The sequence below is a fragment of the Caenorhabditis elegans genome, chromosome V (assembly GCF_000002985.6).
Source record: "Caenorhabditis elegans chromosome V".
NCBI lineage: Eukaryota > Metazoa > Nematoda > Chromadorea > Rhabditida > Rhabditidae > Caenorhabditis > Caenorhabditis elegans.
In genome coordinates, this window is record NC_003283.11 from 12013914 (window position 1) to 12032135 (window position 18222).

Sequence of the window (18222 nt, forward strand, 5' to 3'; positions counted from 1 at the left end):
TTTTAATGAATTGCATGCAAAACCAATAGGAAAACCATGGTATTTTAGTCATTTTTACAAATAAAATGTTTTGCTAGAAAATCGAAAATTGCATTATGTAACAAATATAAAAATGGTTTACATTTTTACTATTTTTCAGTCAAAATATCATGCATATTTTAAGTTCAATCTGGCCTATTCCATATCCTTCAATACTTCAATTATGGTTTTTTCTTTGTTAAAAATGGAACATGCCTGTTGCATTTTTGGAAAGGTTTAAAGCTTTTTTAGTTGGGACAGAAATTGCAAAAATTTAATATCAGAAATAAATAGATTGAAGTATTAATTGAAATTTAAAAAATATCCTACACAAGAAAATCAACAGTAGGCCCCGCCCATTTCTTGTTTTTTTCCGTTTGTGTATCAGTTTCTGAAAATTCTCGTTTGTTTCTACTTTCGTCCACATCAAATCAAGCATTTCGAACAAGCAAAATTGTTTTCAAGAATTTATACAGCTTTTCAATAAAGCTAGAAAAATTAAATCAAGGAATATTAATCTACACATGAAGCGTAAAACAAAACTGTTATGAAAAGAAACTGATGGATGCATGTGGTGTAAGAAGGGTAAATAATGAGAGATGATTGCAAAAGAACCACGATTTTTGGGGGGTTTTTGGGAGATTGGAAATAAGAAGATTCGTGAAGAACTATTGTTACAAACAGATATAGATGAAAAGAGTAGGCAATAGATGGGAAAAGACATGAAAAAACGAGAGGCTCGGCAATAATTGAGTTAGAGATTTTTAAAGGAATAAAGGTGAGGGGGGAAATTCAATAATTATCACAAGTCAACACGAAATAGTGGAGAGAATTGAGGAGAATTAGGGTGTCAACAACAATCACACACTATCCATTTCATCGAGATTTGATTTTTTTGATTTTCAAAATTCTCCGGGAAAGATGAAAAAAAAGGGAAATTTGGGAAATACTGGGATGGTGACAAGAGGATTGAAAAATCCAGAGACTAGATTAAAAATAGATTTATAGAAAAAAGGAAAGCGAAATGTTAGCGAAAGTGGAAGAAGACGTTGGAATTCAGAGGATCTATTTTCAATCTGTAACTTCAAATATATACCTTCTTTCACAATCGTTGTGGAAATTTACAATCATCTAAATCCCACGCCTTTCTTTTTTTTGAAAATATTAACAAAATGGAGTGGTGAAGAGAGATTTTACTTCAAATTTTACATTTGAAAGGTTAACTTTGTTCTACAAAAAATATAGGCAGGAAAAGGGGGTCAGTGTGCGAATAAATACGAGGGAATGTATGTGTTGTGTGCAACTTAAAGACTGAACAAAAATTGAAGAGTTCTGATTATGAGAGCGTTGGATGGATTCGATAAGTAGGGGAGAAAAAAACAGATAAAAATGGGGAGAAGAGAAGAAGAGAAATGATACTTTAATGGATCTAAAATTACAAAAAAAAACAACAGAAGGCAGGGAATGATGGTGGGAGAGAAAGAGAGGGCACTGGGAACAGTTGAATACAAATTGGAAGAAGAATTAGTAGGTAAAATGCGGATTGATAAATGAAAAACCACGAAACTCGTCTTGATTGATTGCACGAACGACTGCAGGATCACTTGGTGTCAGCACAGGCTCTTCTTTCGTAAAATCACTATCAAAGTTGTTCGCGTCGCGTTTTGATTTCTGAAAAATCGAATATGATTTAGATGTTTGTCATCGGAAATTTTTTCGATTTTTTTCAGGGAAAACCGTAAATCGGAAAAAAAATGTTCTGAAAATTAATAATAAATATCACATTTTGTTAAATCAGAAAAAAATTAAGTTTCTCTAAAAAGAAACAAAATGACCAAAATTTGATATATTATATATATCGAAATTTTGTTCGAAATATCGTAAAAAAACAAAAATTTTCGATTTTTTGTTAAAAAAAATCTATCGAAAAGCCAAAATATGTATATTTATTTAAATGACTACTGTAGCACTTTTGTCGATTTACGGGCTCGAGCTTCGAAATGAATTCATTTTTGAATAGTGACAGCGATATTCCCTTTTCCTTTGCTTCTTCGTATTATTATCTCTATTTTATTCAATTTTTAATATTACATCGATAAATAAATTATTTTAATTCATTTAGAAAATCGATCTCGTAAATCGACACAACCACTTCTTACAGTAGTCAATTAAAGAAGTACTGTAGTTTTCGCCAATTTCATTTTTCATTACTTACAATTTTTGGCTTAAATGGCGGTTTAACTTGTCTTGATTCTAAAGCATCCCAATCAATTTCACGGAAAAATGGATGTGCTCGAATCGCATCTTCACCTCCTTGTGACACAACACATCCCAGTCGTTTACCAGCATTTTTCGTCATGAACTGAAAATTAAATTTATAGAGTTGTAAAATATAATTTCAATTACCGCTTTCAGAATATTAACAGCTTCTTTTGATAACCATACAGGATACAATACATCATCATTAAGAATAGCTTCAAATAGATCATCTTCATTGTCAGCTTCAAATGGTGGTTGTCCAGCCATCATTTCATACATAAGTACTCCAAGTGCCCACCAATCAACAGATACTCCATATTCCATTTCTTGTAATATTTCAGGAGCAATGTAATCTGGAGTTCCACAGAATGTGCTTGTCAGATTATCCTTGTTAATTCCTTCCTTGCACATTCCAAAATCTGCCAAACGACAGTGACCTTCGGCGTCAAGAAGAATATTATCAAGTTTCAAATCTCTGAAAATTTAGCGGATGTTTTATTTTTAGTCTGACCAAGGGTGTCGGTTTTTAGATTTTTTACTAAATTTGAAAAACTAAATTTTCGAGATTTTTCGATTTTTTTAAAGTTGAAAATTTTCGTTTTTCAATGTTCTATTTTTCACGAAAAAAAAACAAATTTTTTCAATTACACTCTTCATTCTGACCCAAAACTAACCGGTATATGACATCATTCCTATGCAAAAACTGTAGAGCACATGTAACTTCTGCTGCATAGAATCTTGCTCTACTTTCATCAAACTTTCGAGCTCTTTGAATTTGGAACATTAAGTCACCACCATTTACATATTCCATTACAAAGAATAAACGATCCTGAAAAAAAAATTGATTTTAAAAATTGTGAAAAATAAATAAATTACCGATGTCTGGAACGAGCTGTGAAGTGCTGTGAGGAATGGATGTTTAGCTGCTAATGATAGAATTCTTTTTTCACACATTGTACATTCTACATCATCATCTTGAACTATTACATCTTTTTTAAGAATCTTGATTGCATATACTTCATCAGTTCCTTTCCTTTCTGCTAACATTACTTTACCAAATGATCCTTTTCCAAGAACTTTCATAAATGTGAAATCATGAATCGACAGAGTACCACCAGGAACTTTTGAAGCACTTCGTGATGATGTTGTTCCAGAATCATCTTCACTTATTTGTTGTAAATAACCTATAAACGTTTATATTTTGATAAAAGATATTGCACACGTGGAAATATATAGAAATTTAAATTTACAGTCAATGGGTACTCTACTTTAAAATATTCAACCTGATTCCAAATACCAAGATACTACAAAAGAAATCAGTCTAAAATTCATTAATTTTGAAAAATATTATTTTAGCGGTTATTTAACTCTTGCTAAGCACCTAATTTGAATCACCGCGCCTTTGTCTCAAAATAATACATTTTTCTTTTTCGCTATCTTGGTATATGGGACCAATATGTGTATTTTACAGAAAAATCCCCATTGAGTTCCACTCTTAAATAAAAACTAAGCTTCATAAAATAAAATAAATTAAATAATTACCTGAATTCTCAGAATTTGATGATCCGGATATGTCTGTACTTGTATCAGTCATTATTGACGGCTGAAAAGAAGAAAATATAAGTTCAAAAGGAACGTCAAATGGCACTTGGGTATGTATTTAGTTGCGCAGATGAAAACTGACAAGTACTCAAATCTGCAGAACTATCTATTTAAAGAGCAAAACGAGCTCATTGTTTGACCTGTGATCTCCCAGCGACTCACTTCACACAGATCGAGGGTTTACACTCTATAGGAACAAAATGTTCGTTTTTGAAAAAAAAAACTTCGGGATCAAGAGTCGAAATTTTTCATCGAAATTTTTAAAAGATGTTTTAAAGAGAAAGTTGAAAACCGAAAATGTTTTGTTTCGAATGCTGAAAAACCCAAAAATGTTTAGAAAATGAACACAAAATTCATTGTTTTCATCTAATTTTGTTTATGTTGATAAGAAAAAAATCTATTTTTTTTCTAAGAAATCGAAAAACCGGCACACTTCTTCTAAATTATAATCGATTTCTTCGATGTAAAAACTAATTTACTGTTACATTACCTTCTTTTTAGATCGAATACTCATTTTGTCTCCAGTAAGTCCAAGTTGTGCCAGCTCTGCAGCCATTTGTTTTGCATTTATTCCACAATTGTTGGCTACATTTCTTTGACATCTGAAAATGAAAGATACAATATTTCGAGCGACTGATATTCAATGAATTAGCCAATTAAAATATTTTTTAATTACTTTTCCGATAAAAATTTAAAATTTCTAACCTCTTGTGTACATTAAGTTTGCACGTTGAGCACTGAAGTCCTTGATTGATTAATCCGTAAAGCATTGAACCACAGTGATCACAGAACGTCGGTCGTTTGTACGAATGTACCGAAAAACGATGGGGCATATTTATGTTAAAGCGTCCAGCGCCAGTTTCTTGAATTTCTTTGCCAAGTTCTTCTACAGCATCTGCCTTATTTCCAGGACACTTCCATACAACATCTTCATGGCAACGTTTATGAACTACGACTGTACATACTGAAAATTAAATTAATTGTTTAAAGAATTTGAAATTAAATTAATTTTATTTTTCACTTCATTGAATTTATTTTTTGAGATTTTCTGTGAAACACTTGCGTAGATGAATCATAGATTACAAATTATTTCAGGAAAATCGAAAAATCAACGAAAATAAGAAATCAGAAGAAAAACTTTTTAACAACTAAAATCGAAAAACGAAAATTGTCGATTTTCCAAAGATCAAAATTTTTGATGGTTTAGAAATAAAAAAAAAATCTAAAAATTTTTCGATTTTAGTTTTTCCCATATTTTGAAAAATAGCTAAAATGTTGGTAATTTTTATCCTCTTTTGAAGGAATTTATATATTTTTTAAATATTTTTTCATCAACATAATAATCTACGCAATTTTCTCAGAAAATCTTAAGAATAGTCTGAAAGACCATTTTTCATAAATATGCATCTATTTAAACTCATATAGTTATATAAGTACTTACTTTGACATTGATATCCTTGTTTACCAATACCCCAAATAAATTCTTTACAATGAGCACAAAACGTTGGCTGACGCAAGAATAATGCCATAAATTTGTGTCCAGTAACTTCGTGAATCTTCCGTCGCATAGCACCACGTCTTTGTCGATCATTGAAAGCATTTGTTCTCTCTTTGAATACTCTCGTCTTGTTGTGTGAATGTACATCTGAAAATAATAGATTTTATTTTAAAAAAATATATAAATTAATATTCTAAATATGGTACCATGAAACGAACTGCTGGATGTACTATCTTGTTTTACCCAAAATCCCCAACTATTCTTCTTTTTCACTTTAGCCTTATTTGAGCTATTACGTGACTTGGATGACGGAGCATATTCATCGTATACCAAACAATCAAAACTCATTGTTGAATAAGGAAAGTGTTTAGTATTTAATAACGTTAGTGTTGGAGCAAAAAACGACGAAGAAATAGTGATCGCGAGTCGTCGCTTTTCGGGTCTTATCACATTCTCTCTCTCTCACTCTCTTCATGACTTTCTCACTGCTCGATTTTGTTTCTGAACTACTGCAGAGACATCTACTAGATGAGAGTTTCAGAATGTTATAGCATTTTTCAAATTATGAAATGAGTTGGTTATACAGAAGCAGGTCAAAGTGCCTGTCGTGACATCACAAAAACGTATCTAATTGAAGCAGTAGCTTAATGTTCAAGCCGAAAGTAGCTTAATGTTATCATTTAAAATAATTTATCAACATCCCTTTCATAAAAATAACTTCATCAATAATTCTCTCGTCGTTCTAGAAATATTTCAAAATATATACAGTGCTGGCCAAAAAGATATCCACTTTCAGTTTTTTGACGATTTCGATATTTTTTCCAATGGGCATAACTTCAAAACTAGGAAAGGTACCAAAAAATTTTCAACTGGTAAAATGTAGCTCGTGATCAGGCCTATGTATTTTTACATGTTGCAATTATTCATCCATCACATGGCAAGTAATAAAGCGGCGGGCATCTCGTGAGTCCGTTTTTGACGATGATTACTAAAACGACTGTAACTCAAGAAACATATTTTTAATGAAAGGTTTGAGAAAGTAACAAAATGTTTATTTAATTTTTCATTGTTTGAACATATCAACTTTGTCCTAAAACCTCCATTTAAAAAAATGTGTGCGCTGAAACTAGTGTCTCATTAGACACTGTTTAGAGGCTTTGTTCAAAAATCAGGTTTCTTGGATTGAAAATCTTTTTCCGACAATTTTTGTGAAGAACTGATGTTGTTATTATATTTGAACTACATATTAACCAATAAACAGAATTCAGAAAAAAAAATCTACTATTTTTGAGACATGAGCTCGAGATTACTCTACACTTCTCTTCTTTAAACTCTCTTGTCTTTTTCAATGGAGGTTTCAGGACGAAGTTAGTATGTTCAAACAATAAAAAATTATATAAACATCGTGTTACTTTCTAAAAACCTTCCATTAAAAATATGTTTCTCGAGTTACAGTCGTTTTAGTAATCATCATCAAAAGCGGACTCACGAGATGTCGGCCGCTTTATCACTTGCCATGTTTTGGGTGAATAATTTAATCATGTAAAAATACATAGGCCTGATCACGAGCTACATTTTACCAGTTGAAACTTTTTTGATAGCTTTCCTAGTTTTGGAGTTATGCTCAATGGAAAAAATATCGAAATCATCAAAAAACAGAAAGTGGATATCTTTTTGGCCAGCACTGTATATAGAATCTTTAAAAAATATTGAAAACGAAAACTTTGATAACCGTTTTGATCGTGATTGTTGATGGTATTTCCTTAATGAATCACAAAGTACGAAATTCAACTTTCAAAACTACAAAAAAGTTTGAGCCGTCCTCGGAGTGATTCATGCTCTTTTTCAATAAAACCTCTCCTCTCCTAAACACTTTCAGACGCTTATTTATTGCCTGCGTATCGTATCAAATACCCGCCCTGTTGAAATATATTCAACTCTGAGAACAATGTTACGTCGTTTAGGTGCATTTGTTTTATTTTTCCTGTGTACTACTGTATTTCTATTTCCTGACCTTTTTGCATCTTCTACAATATCTCGAAACCTAGTGAGTTTTTTTTGGAAATATTTAGATCAATACTCATTTCAAACAGAAAACTCGAAGAAGTGTGGCCCGTCAAAAGCAGAATTCTTCTTCGAAATGTGTCGTTCCAACTCTAGACCCCTGGGACCAATCGATTCTAGAGTATGTTCTCGACGACGGCTCTAGACCCACCCAACTTGCTTGTCATGATGCCAAAGTGCAGCCTGAGCTTACTTTTTTGGATGAAAATGTGAGTGTCAGTGAGAGAGAGTGTGTGTCAAATGCAGAGAGAATATAAATATCAATCTTTTCGAGTCTAGGGAGTTCTTCAACTCAACTCTACTGCTGTCAGCGAAAGTTCTTTAAAAGTTGAATGTCAATATCGTACCTACGACAAAATGGATGGAGACGATGAACAACTTAATTATTCTGAATGGATATCTTTCAACGTAAGTTTTTTTCTGTAGAATCGTACCCCGTTTTGTAGAAAAATCCGATGTTTTCCTTTTCTTCGTACAGTAGGAGATCGTAATCCATTCTTAATTGGATTTACATGGCCTATGGTTGTCAATAAAACAAAAATCGTACAGTTTTTCGTAATGTGCTTTTTTCAACTACAGTCACCATAATTCAATAATATATCTCGACCTCAATAAAATATGTCAAGTCGTGTTTTCAGATGTCTGTCAAAATTGAATCGGAATTCGTTGAAGTGTCATGCCAACGAGCATGGTTTCCTCGTACAAAAGTGTATTCTAATAATCATAATCAGATAATACCAATTTCTCGATCTCAACCAGTATCCGATAAATCATCGGTTATTGTGATTGTTCTCGACTCGGTCTCACACTCCAATTTCCGGCGGACAATGAATAAAACACTAGATGTGATGCATTCTCTTTATGGATCATTTATATTTGATGGAATGACAAAAATTGGCGATAATTCTTTTTCGAATGCTGTTGGCTTTTTTGCCGGAAAATGGTGGAATACCGAGTTCGGAGATGCCCATGGATATTTTGATGATCATGATTTGATATGGAAACATTATCGAGAAAACGGTTATCGTACACTGTACGCAGAGGATTATCCAGGATTTAATTTGTTCAATTATTTATCAAAAGGATTCAAAAAGAAACCAGTGGATCATTATTTTAGGCCATATTGGTTGAACGTCTATTGGACATATGTTCATCGAAGAAGTAGAAATCTATGTTATGGAAACCATAGAATGCATAATTTACAACTAAACTATTTATCACAATTTGTATCAAAGTACAAAGGTAATCCAAAATAATAAATCAATTTCACTAGATACTTCAGACCAACCAAAATTTGCGATCTCTTGGCTTACTGAACTTGGACACGACTGGTTGAATCAAGTTCGTTATGGAGATGAAGATCTCGCGAATTTCTTGAAGAAGCACGTTGAGGATCTCGAGAATTCTTACCTTTTTATTATGTCGGATCACGGTCATAGATTTGATAATATTAGAAAAACGAGCATCGGAAGGTTAGAAGAACGACTTCCATTTTTTTCGGTTTCATTACCGAAAAAGTTGAGGAAAGATTCAAAGTTGGTGGATACTGTTAGAAAGAACTCAAAGGTATGGTAATCGATTTAGGGAAAATTAGATTATTTGAGATAATTCCAGAAACTGACATCATTTTTTGATGTTTATGCAACTTTTCGGCATATTCTTAACAATTCAAAACAGCCAGATGTTATGAGGGGTGAAAGTCTGTTTCTTCCCATAAAGGTTAGAGTTGAAATCTTTTTTTGATTTAAAACTTAGTTTTAGGACCGAAATTGTGAAACCGCACACATTCCGGAAGAGTTTTGTGTTTGTGACACTGAAGTTCCGTTGAATGTGTCTGCGAATGCTCAAATTCGAACAATGGCTGAAGATTTTGCCAAGGATATCAATCAACGACTAGATCCACACCCTCAATGTGTACAACTTTATTTGAAAAATGTGATTTCGGTAAGCCAAGTTGGAGATGTGAAAGAGCAAAGATATCGATTTACAATTGAGGTTACTTCGAAATCATTCAGATTTTAATTCGAATTTTTAAGTTTTACAGGTATCCCCTTCAAATGCAATATTCGAAGCCCTTCTTTTATATGATCCTTTTGAATCTCAAACTACAGTAATCGGAGATATCAACCGTATCAACAAATACGGAAATCAATCTTTATGTGTTCAAGATCAGTTTTTACGAAAATTATGTTTCTGTTCAACATTTCTAGAAGCCGTTTCATGATATTTTAAAAAAAATGGTACCCACCTTCCACGTTTGTTCCGTGCATTTCCACAACTACATGCAATTGTCCATGTGGTTCCAGATCTACCCAGATATCGTTCGCACTTCCAATTTTCAACTGATCAAACGCTATTCGGGTATTCGCAACGAAATCGTCGGGTGGCATTACACAACTGTGAAATACCGAAAATCCGATGGCTTTTCCTTGATGTACTCCCGACTAAAAAATGATCGATTTATTTTTAGATATGAATAAATATGAAATCTTACAGCTGTAAATTCTTCATTCCAACGAGGTTCATTAGTCTTGGGCCGAACTTGCGTCTTTCCTATATGATATTCATCCCAATCCACGTTCACATAAGAGTCGATTGCAGCCTGAAAATATAAATTATTAGATTAAATAAAATTTTCGCAAATTTCAAAGATAATTTCCAGTCATAATTTATTCGAATACTTACGGTTGCAGCTTCATCCTGTCTAAACCGTCGCGACCACTCTGTCGGGCGAAGTTGACGAGCCTCGAGTACGCGAACGCGCACGGTGCCTGTGAACAGCATCACCACTCTTTCATCCGATGGCCTGAAATAAGAAAAAAAAATGAACAACAAGATTTGGATCTTTTTAAGGCGACTGGCGACGTGGCTGATGCAAATCGAATTGCAAACGACGACGGCAGGAGAAGAGAAGCTGCCGAAGAGGGAAGATGAAGGGACGAGCAGCCACAGAGCATAGCTCGCGTGGCGACGGCGGCGACACAGCGGAGCGAGAAGCCGTCGATGCGGACGCGACGAAGGCAGAGGGGAAATGGGCGGAGCGCGGCCTGGAAACGGGTGTGACAGCAGTAGCCTCCGCCACGGCTGCCTCTCACTGCCATCGCAGTCGCAGCCGCCATCAAACGATCCTAATTGTGGACTTATCGGGAGGACGAGAGCGCCGCCAAAGTTAGAGCCGCGCAAGAGTGGAGAGCAGGAAGATGCGTCACACGCAACTTGCCCCCGGAACAGAAGAGAAAAGGAGACGAAGACTTCACCCAATGAAGCCACTGAGAGAGATAGATAAAGAAATATGGAGAGGTTAAACGATGCGGGAAGTTGACCATTTAGATAGAAAAAATGGAAAGATAGGGAATCATGTGATGACCTGAAAGGATAGAAATGGTGATTGGCTTGTTTAAAAATGAAAACGGATCAGCACATTTTGTTGCAGAAATTCTCAGAGGTCACATCTCACGGCATAAAGACTGAAATTTGAGCAATGTTAGTTGAAAATAAATGACCTGCACATTCAAGATGAACGCTACAGTAACGCTGAAATAGGAGGCGGGGCATCAATCGTAGTAAAACATGAATATAGGCGGGAACTAGATAAAATGTCTCAATTTATGAAAAATTACAATTTCTAAAAATATATCGAAGGAAGAAGGACAGTAACATAGACTAGAAAAGCAATCTTTAGATAAGAATTCTGAAAACTGTAAAGGAAAACCAAACTTAAATAATGTTATCGTTATTTTAGATTCTACCAACCACTTATAAATCTTTGATCAGTGACAAGGGTCTCGAAAAGCATTGAATGGATAAGTTAGAAAACAGAGCATTGTCAAAAAAATTGTCAAAAAAAACTCTGAGTGAGTGCTGCATTTCCTGGTTCTTCTCTTCTAGTTCTCTCTATCTATCTTTCTCTTTTTTCAAACAAGAGACCGTCATCTTTCAAATATATTATTCTTCACGCTGGGCCTTTTTCATCGTTTCTCGGGAAAAAAGTCGAAGAATACGAGCGCGAACGAAAAAAAAACAATTAGGGAGCCAATTCATCAAAATGCTGTGTATTCATTTGTTGTCGTCGCCTATTGGGGCTCCTCATCTCTTCGTACAAAGGCACGCAAATGTCAAAAAGAGATGGCGATGAAGACAACGACGGGGCAACGAATAAGATAATTGCATCAAAAATGCGCCACCGCTATTGCTACCGAAGGGACCCGAGCACGCTCAAAAGCTCAAGAAGTGGTGTATTTCTACTCGGATATTTTACTGGAGAGCACAACCTTTTCAAATATTTCGAATTCAATTACATGCATGCACTCACTCTCCACTTTTTTCCAATTTTTCTCTCCTTGCTTTCTTAATGAGAAAACGAGAAAGCTCATTAATCAACGCCGAGTCTCTAAAAAGACATTCTTTTGCTTTTTTCGAATACTGGGGTTCGCGCATTCTGCCATTGGGAGCCGAGAGCGCGTGCCGTTGAGTTCAAATTCAATTTCATTGAGAGCTTGAAGCTGCTTTTGTGTGTATGTGTGCTACTGCTCGCCGAGCAGGAAATGATGAAAACACGCTAGAAAGTGAGAATTAGAGAAACAGAAATTGCTTTAAAAAGTAGAAAGTAGAGCCACGTGTTCAGGATAGCTGCAATATTTTGCTCAAACTGGTCAAAAATAGTGAGATGTCGGAGGATGAAAAGATAGATTTTACAGCTAAATGATGATGCTGATGGGATCGAAACAAAGATATCGAGGGGGAAAAAGAATTGATGGTGGTGGCGATGATGGTGGTGCTAGTGGATGTGGAGCGGAAATTGAGTGGGAAACAACAATTGGTTTGGGGCGAGAAAAGAAAAATAACAGAAATAGAAAGAAAAAAGGTACGACTATAATGATGATGGGATGACAAGAGGAAACAAGAAAATTGGGAAATCAACATTTTTCTGTCCAATAGGAATTTACATCCATAGGAAGACGACTGCAGAACTTACGAGCCGGTAGAAGTGAATAAGATTTGATTCCTTCAACTTGATTAAATCTATTCAAAAATACTACGTTAGTTACATTTATTTCTTAAGTGAGCATCTACTCAAAGTTGAAATGACTATAAGTAAAGTAATCATTCTAGATGTGTTGCACAGAAATTCGCGTTTACATTCTACTACGATAAAATCAATTGATCACATGATATTCAGAAAATAAACAACATAATATTTTGGATAGAATACTGACTGAAAGTTCTAAATGATAATCGATATCAGTAAGAGTTCCGCTAATGTAGGCAATAATGACATTTGATAAATTAATAAATTCAAACACTTTCCTAACTGTTTCAAATTAGAATGCTTCAATTTACGAAACAGCGTATCGGATTTCATGAGCTTCTCTTTTACTCTTACTCTCTCTCTCCATGTGGTTCATTTCTTCGATTAACATTTGACGTTGCAAGCTAGACTTATAGAGTGTTCTCTTCATAAGACTTCATCTCATTTTTTTCTAGATTGACAGGAAAAATGAAGAAAAAAGGAGAAAATAGCTGGCCGATTGAGAAGAGGACGACTACTGACTGACTTAAATCTCGGCTCTCACATGCAGAAAGAGAAAGAGAGTGAGTGAGAGAGCTTCAGTAGCAGAAGCAGGAGCAAAAGCAGCTCGCGCAAACATACACACATGCCTATGCACATTATAAAGAAGCATGGCGGCGGAAGCAGTAGTCTCGAGATGAGAGAAAGAGATGAAGAAAAGAAGAAGAAGCAGGATCGTCGAGAAATGGCACAACGGAGTGAGCCACCGAAAGAGAAAGAGAGAATAGAAGTGAAGCAATGAGAAGAAGAAGCAGAAAAACAGAAGAACGAGAACTAGGATGAGGGCACATGAAAGAAGTTTAGAGGAGCAGAAGAAGAAGAAGAATCGGATGGCTGTAGCCATCAGTTTGTTGTATGTTTAAATGTGATGAAATGCAAGAGGGGCATGTGTCACTAATGTTCGTTTTGATTTCTATCTCAAAATATCTTTCCCATGTTTTCTGTTACATCTTTAAAGTTTTTTTTTGATAGACTTCACCTTACACCAAGTTAAAATCATTTTAAGGATTTCTTTCAGAGTATTTTTTCCGCAGATGTGACCAAAAAAATAGCAAAAGAATTACATAAACTTTTTGGAGGGAATTTAAACAGGGAGTTTAGTCAAATTTGAAAAATAAAGTTTTTTAAATTGAATTTTTAATTTTTTTTTCGCGATTTTTTTCGTTTTTCTTTTGTGGTATTTTGCAAGTTGAGACTATTTCGAAAATTTTGACGGCAAAATCGATTTTACAACTTTCCATAACCAATTCAGCAACAAAATGTAAAAATCCACTCGACTTCTGAAACTACCGTACTCCTAAAACGGATGAAAGGTGTATGAGAGGGTGAGAGAAAGATAAATTGCGACCAATTCCATACAAATAGACATTTTAGTTCATTTGGTCTACGAAATTCGCTCAAGGCAAAAATATCTCATTTCAATTTGATGCTCTCGTAAATGTGTCGATTATACTGGTCGTGTGAGGCACGCGCGCCTAGCATGGAAATGAATGAACCCAGTGAAAGGGTTAGTACACGTATAATCCGTCTTAATAAAATGGTCAATTGAAAGAAAAGATTTATATGACTCGTTTAGTATATTGGAAATATCAGTAATAACATGTCTCAATGTTGAACAACGGAATATCTTTGAGAAGAATAGCTCCAAAAATTTTAGAATTAAGAATTTTATAAATTAAACGATGAACTAATTTTAAAGACTCTAACGTCTCCAGCGTTAGAAATTAAAGGCTAAAAGCTTTTCCTACTTGATACATCCGGTGAAAACTCATCCAATTTGATAGATATTTTGGAACTCGTTGAGGATGGGGGAGAAAGAGATATCATCTACATATGAGATCCATAGTATTCCAACAATTTGATTCTAAAGCCACGATGACGCGACCGTCATTGACGACCAACGACGTCGATGACAACAAGGGCGACTATTTGAAAAGAGTCGCAGTCGTTGTGTACATTAATCCTGTGCTGATCTACCCGGAAATGAAGTAAGAGGAGGTGTGAACAATATGCAATGGGATCAACGATAAAAGAACGAATTTCGTATACCTATGTTTTAAAAAACACACAATATATCAATATACTTAACAGACTGTTGTTTTTGTTCTTAAAGATCAAAAGTAAAGTTGAAGACGAATAAGATTATGAAAATGCTCTTCCTCGAAGGACAGAAGAGAGCCCATCTTTTCAGCTAAACCCAATGACGTGGAAAATCGAGTATATGTGGATGTGTATATGTGTGAGTGTATATTTAAGAGAGAGAAAGAGAGGGAAACAGAAATGAGTCCGTGTTTTCGCGCAGTTTGAAAAATAAAAAAGAAAAAAGTTACATTGGACGTCCATGAGAAAAAGGGACTACGGACCAGCAATTGGTGCTAGTGAATGGATCAGTTTAGATGAACAAAGGATCTTTGAACGTTCGAACCAACGCAAAAGAAAACCACAAAACGAACATAGAAACCTACATGAATATATTTTTTCTCGGAGTCATATTTGAAATCTCTGATGATTTTCCTAGTTTCTTCCTTTTGAAATTGAGAAAATTCATTACAAAAATAGTGAGTATTCGCAGATGTGATAGAATTGAATAGTTTGTGCTTACTTGAGTCTAAAGAAAGCTAACAAAATGTCGGAGCCCAGCATTACTCCGCGCCGCGCTTCACTTGTTTCATGGATACTGTTTCCTAGCAAAAAAAGTTTTTGAGAACACTTCACCGAAAAATGTCTTTGTATGCGTAATACTAATGTTTTGTGCAGAAACATACATAATGTTAGCTAGTAAAAAATGAATGTTATCGTAATACCTATTATTCTACAAATTTCAGTGATCTTGTATAATCAGATAAACTTACCATAACTAGATATAACTCGTACTTGACAATTTATACATTGCACTTCTGAGAAACCATATAATTATAATTTCGAATCATAATAATTTTACAGTTTTCCCTTTTTTTAAAGGATCATATTTAAAATACAGTGCCAAAAAACTCAATAAGTACTAATCAGAACTATTGAGATTGACAGTGATCTTAAAATAACTGTTGAGTGAATTTTTTTTTTAATTGACTGGCAAATAAAATCCGTTGCAATAATAGAATGTGTACTGTCGCACTCAAACAGTGATGATGATGGTGGTGATGGTTGAAGTGATTTGAATAATTCCGACACCTAGACCGGTACCTGCGTTTCAGAGAGATAGCAATCGAAAAAAATGTTCTAATTCCCAAAACTTTTCGAATACTATGACGAGTGCTGGCCAGTGGGCGTTTGTTTCTGCAACAATGACAACGAACACCCGGCTGTCAAACAAATATCGTAGGAATTGGATCGAAAGCGTATTTACTATATATTTCTAGCGGGAAACAAGGCACACAAGTTGTTTTTTTACATTGTGCTTTTTTTCGCTCCTAGTATTACTGGAACACAAAATTCTGAGAATGCGTATTGAACAACATATTTGACGCGCAAAATAACTCGTAGCGGAATCTGCAGTAATTCTTTACATGACTACTGTAGCCCTTGTGTCGATTTACGGGTTCGATATTTGAAATGAATTAAAATCATTAATTTATCGATAGTTTTTTTTAATTAAGCAAAATAAAAAGAAAACAATCCGAAGAAACAAAAGAAATGGGAATATCGATGTTACTTACTGTTTGAAAATAAATTCATTTCAAAAATCGAGGCCATAAATCGACACATTCATAGAATTACTGTAGTTTTCGCTACGAGATATTTTGCCCAATGCACATTCGAAAATCTCTAGTTTGGCATCAAGGATCGTCGATGTAATAAATCAGAACAACGTAAAATTGACTAAAAACTAGCACTTTTTATTCTAAATATCAGATTAATTTCCATTCTGTATACAACTCTATCTCGATATAACAACAAAAAAAAGTATTTCAACACCGTGACCATCTCAACAAATGTGATGCTTGAATGCTCGGTCTCACGAGCAGTTGATGAGAAAAATCTGCATTTTTGCCGCTCCTCTTCTTCCTTTTTTGCATTTCTCTATGCGTCTCTATTTTGTATACAGAATTTGCCGCCGCCTTAAGCTAAAATAGAAAAGAAAAGGGAGCTCACTATACTCGAAGTAAAAAATCTTTTCATCGAGAGATTCCGGTAGAGCCAGCGGCGAAAAACTGATGACGAGAACAAAAAAAAAAGAGAATTTTGAGTGTGAAGTTGCAAAAAGTTCAGCGCATGGGCTGCATTTAGTGTGACGAAAAATAGTTTTATGGTACATATGAATACATTTTTAAGTGAGTGAAGTGAATCGGAAGAGAGAGAGAGAGAGGCTGGGAGCTAACTGAACGAACAAGATCTAAAGGAAGTGAGAAAGGAAAAAAGAAAGAGCAAGAGAGCAACAGCTTGTTTCCCTCTCGCATTTTTCTTCGAATTGCGCCTTTCAACAGCTACTTTTTTATGCACAAAACTCTCAGTTATGGGGAGAAAAAGAAATGAAGGAAGCAAATTTACGTTGGACGTCGTCTTTGAATCGGTTTTCCTCTTATTTCATTTATCCGGATGAGATGAGAGAAATTACAGATCGAGAACGTAACAAAAATTGTATTATCTCATTATGAAACTAAATTGTTCTTACAATCTTTGCAAATTATCCAAATTTACGAGATAAATACTATAGTTCTATAAACTTATAACAATAGTTCTCTATGAGAAATTTAATTATAAATTGGAGTTTGCCTCATTACAATTATCACCATTTTTGAGTGTTTGGCAGAAACAGGTGATAACGTTTTTCACTTAATTCAACACGATACTCACGAAAAATTTCACCTGCGCTTAAATTTCAGATTAGCGAAAGATATTTAAATTCAGATTCTCAAGAAGCAATGGAAAAATATTTAAATTAAAAGAGGGGTCTTAAAAATGAGTGTGTCTTACTATATACTAATGGTCCGACATTTACCGGGTTCCGCGAATCTTTTCGAAAACACACAGAAGTGGCGCAACCCGGTAGATGTCGGGCCATGATACACAGTAAGAGCTACTGAGCCAAATTCCAAAATTACTTTCTAATTGATTAAAAAAGCTGGAACATTTTCAGTGAGGAATTTACCTAAATACACTTATACTAGTCTAACATGGCCAAATATCACAATTAAACACTTCAAAAATTCCCATCCACAGTTTTTGGTAAATTGCCAATTTTGTTGGATTTTTGAGAAATTGTAAACATTCCTACAAGGTCTAAAATTTACAATGTTCAAATACGAACAATTCTAACGCAATTAAAATATAAACTCGTACGAGAGAATTTTTGATCGACTTCGAAAATGATGTTAGGCGAAAACTGAGTTTTTGCCACTTTTTGACTACAAACGAATTTCAAAAGATTTTTGAAACAAAGCGAGACATTCAGGAAAGCGAGAGAAATCAGGAAGAACACCGATATTGACTAAATCATTGTTTTCTGTGGAAACTATGCGGAAAAAATTTGCAAAGAATTTCCCAGTTTTATAAAATAAATTAAAAACTAACCTGCGATACCGTCTTGATATAATCTTCCTCCTCTTCCTTAACAACACTGAATCCTTTGGTGAAACTTTTCCATTCAACGCGTATTTATTCTTATTTTTACCCCAAAATCCTCCAGATGATATTGTCCGACTACTGAAGAATTTCTGAAATAAAAATTTAACATTCTTTTGCTTGTCAGTTTGTCATGCTCCTTACCATTTTA

General features: G+C 34.5%; 2 protein-coding genes and 2 non-coding genes across 6 annotated transcripts; 2 read left to right on the plus strand and 2 right to left on the minus strand.

Moving 5' to 3' along the window:
* Positions 1–471: 471 nt before the first annotated feature.
* pkc-1 lies at positions 472–18218 on the minus strand (the record flags this gene model as incomplete). Of its 3 annotated transcripts, NM_001269467.3 has the most annotated exons (14): positions 1543–1689; positions 2234–2380; positions 2425–2752; positions 2952–3106; positions 3154–3461; positions 3820–3880; positions 4370–4481; positions 4585–4843; positions 5321–5524; positions 9690–9885; positions 9936–10043; positions 10127–10247; positions 18021–18163; positions 18216–18218. In NM_001269467.3, the coding sequence occupies 14 exons, from the start codon at positions 18216–18218 to the stop codon at positions 1543–1545; spliced, it is 2292 nt and encodes a 763-aa protein (NP_001256396.1). The 3 variants fall into 3 exon arrangements, with proteins under 3 accessions (NP_001256395.1, NP_001256394.1, NP_001256396.1); NM_001269466.4 differs by lacking the exons at positions 18021–18163; positions 18216–18218 and having other exon boundaries at positions 472–1689; NM_001269465.2 differs by lacking the exons at positions 9690–9885; positions 9936–10043; positions 10127–10247; positions 18021–18163; positions 18216–18218 and adding an exon at positions 5584–5797 and having other exon boundaries at positions 472–1689.
* On the plus strand, positions 6413–9946 carry F10C2.3 (Sulfatase domain-containing protein). The gene is made up of 8 exons (NM_073614.8): positions 6413–7424; positions 7471–7650; positions 7721–7849; positions 8080–8683; positions 8724–9007; positions 9056–9160; positions 9203–9436; positions 9486–9946. Exons 1-8 carry the CDS (start codon positions 7326–7328, stop codon positions 9663–9665), a joined length of 1815 nt encoding a protein of 604 aa, NP_506015.2. The 5' UTR covers positions 6413–7325; the 3' UTR covers positions 9666–9946.
* F10C2.10 lies at positions 10299–10700 on the plus strand. The gene has a single exon (NR_069673.1). It is a non-coding gene; the product is annotated as an Unclassified non-coding RNA F10C2.10 (non-coding RNA).
* F10C2.9 lies at positions 13835–13971 on the minus strand. Its single transcript, NR_069674.1, has one exon. It is a non-coding gene; the product is annotated as an Unclassified non-coding RNA F10C2.9 (non-coding RNA).
* Positions 18219–18222: the final 4 nt, after the last annotated feature.

What these genes read in the sequence shown, in the direction of transcription:
- F10C2.3 (NM_073614.8), top strand. Translation starts at nt 7,326, where the DNA reads ATGTTACGTCGTTTAGGTGCATTTGTTTTATTTTTCCTGTGTACTACT. An exon ending in TTACTTTTTTGGATGAAAAT is followed by an intron (nt 7,651 to 7,720) that starts GTGAGTGTCAGT and finishes TTTCGAGTCTAG; the next exon opens with GGAGTTCTTCAACTCAACTC. An exon ending in ATTTGTATCAAAGTACAAAG is followed by an intron (nt 8,684 to 8,723) that starts GTAATCCAAAAT and finishes TAGATACTTCAG; the next exon opens with ACCAACCAAAATTTGCGATC.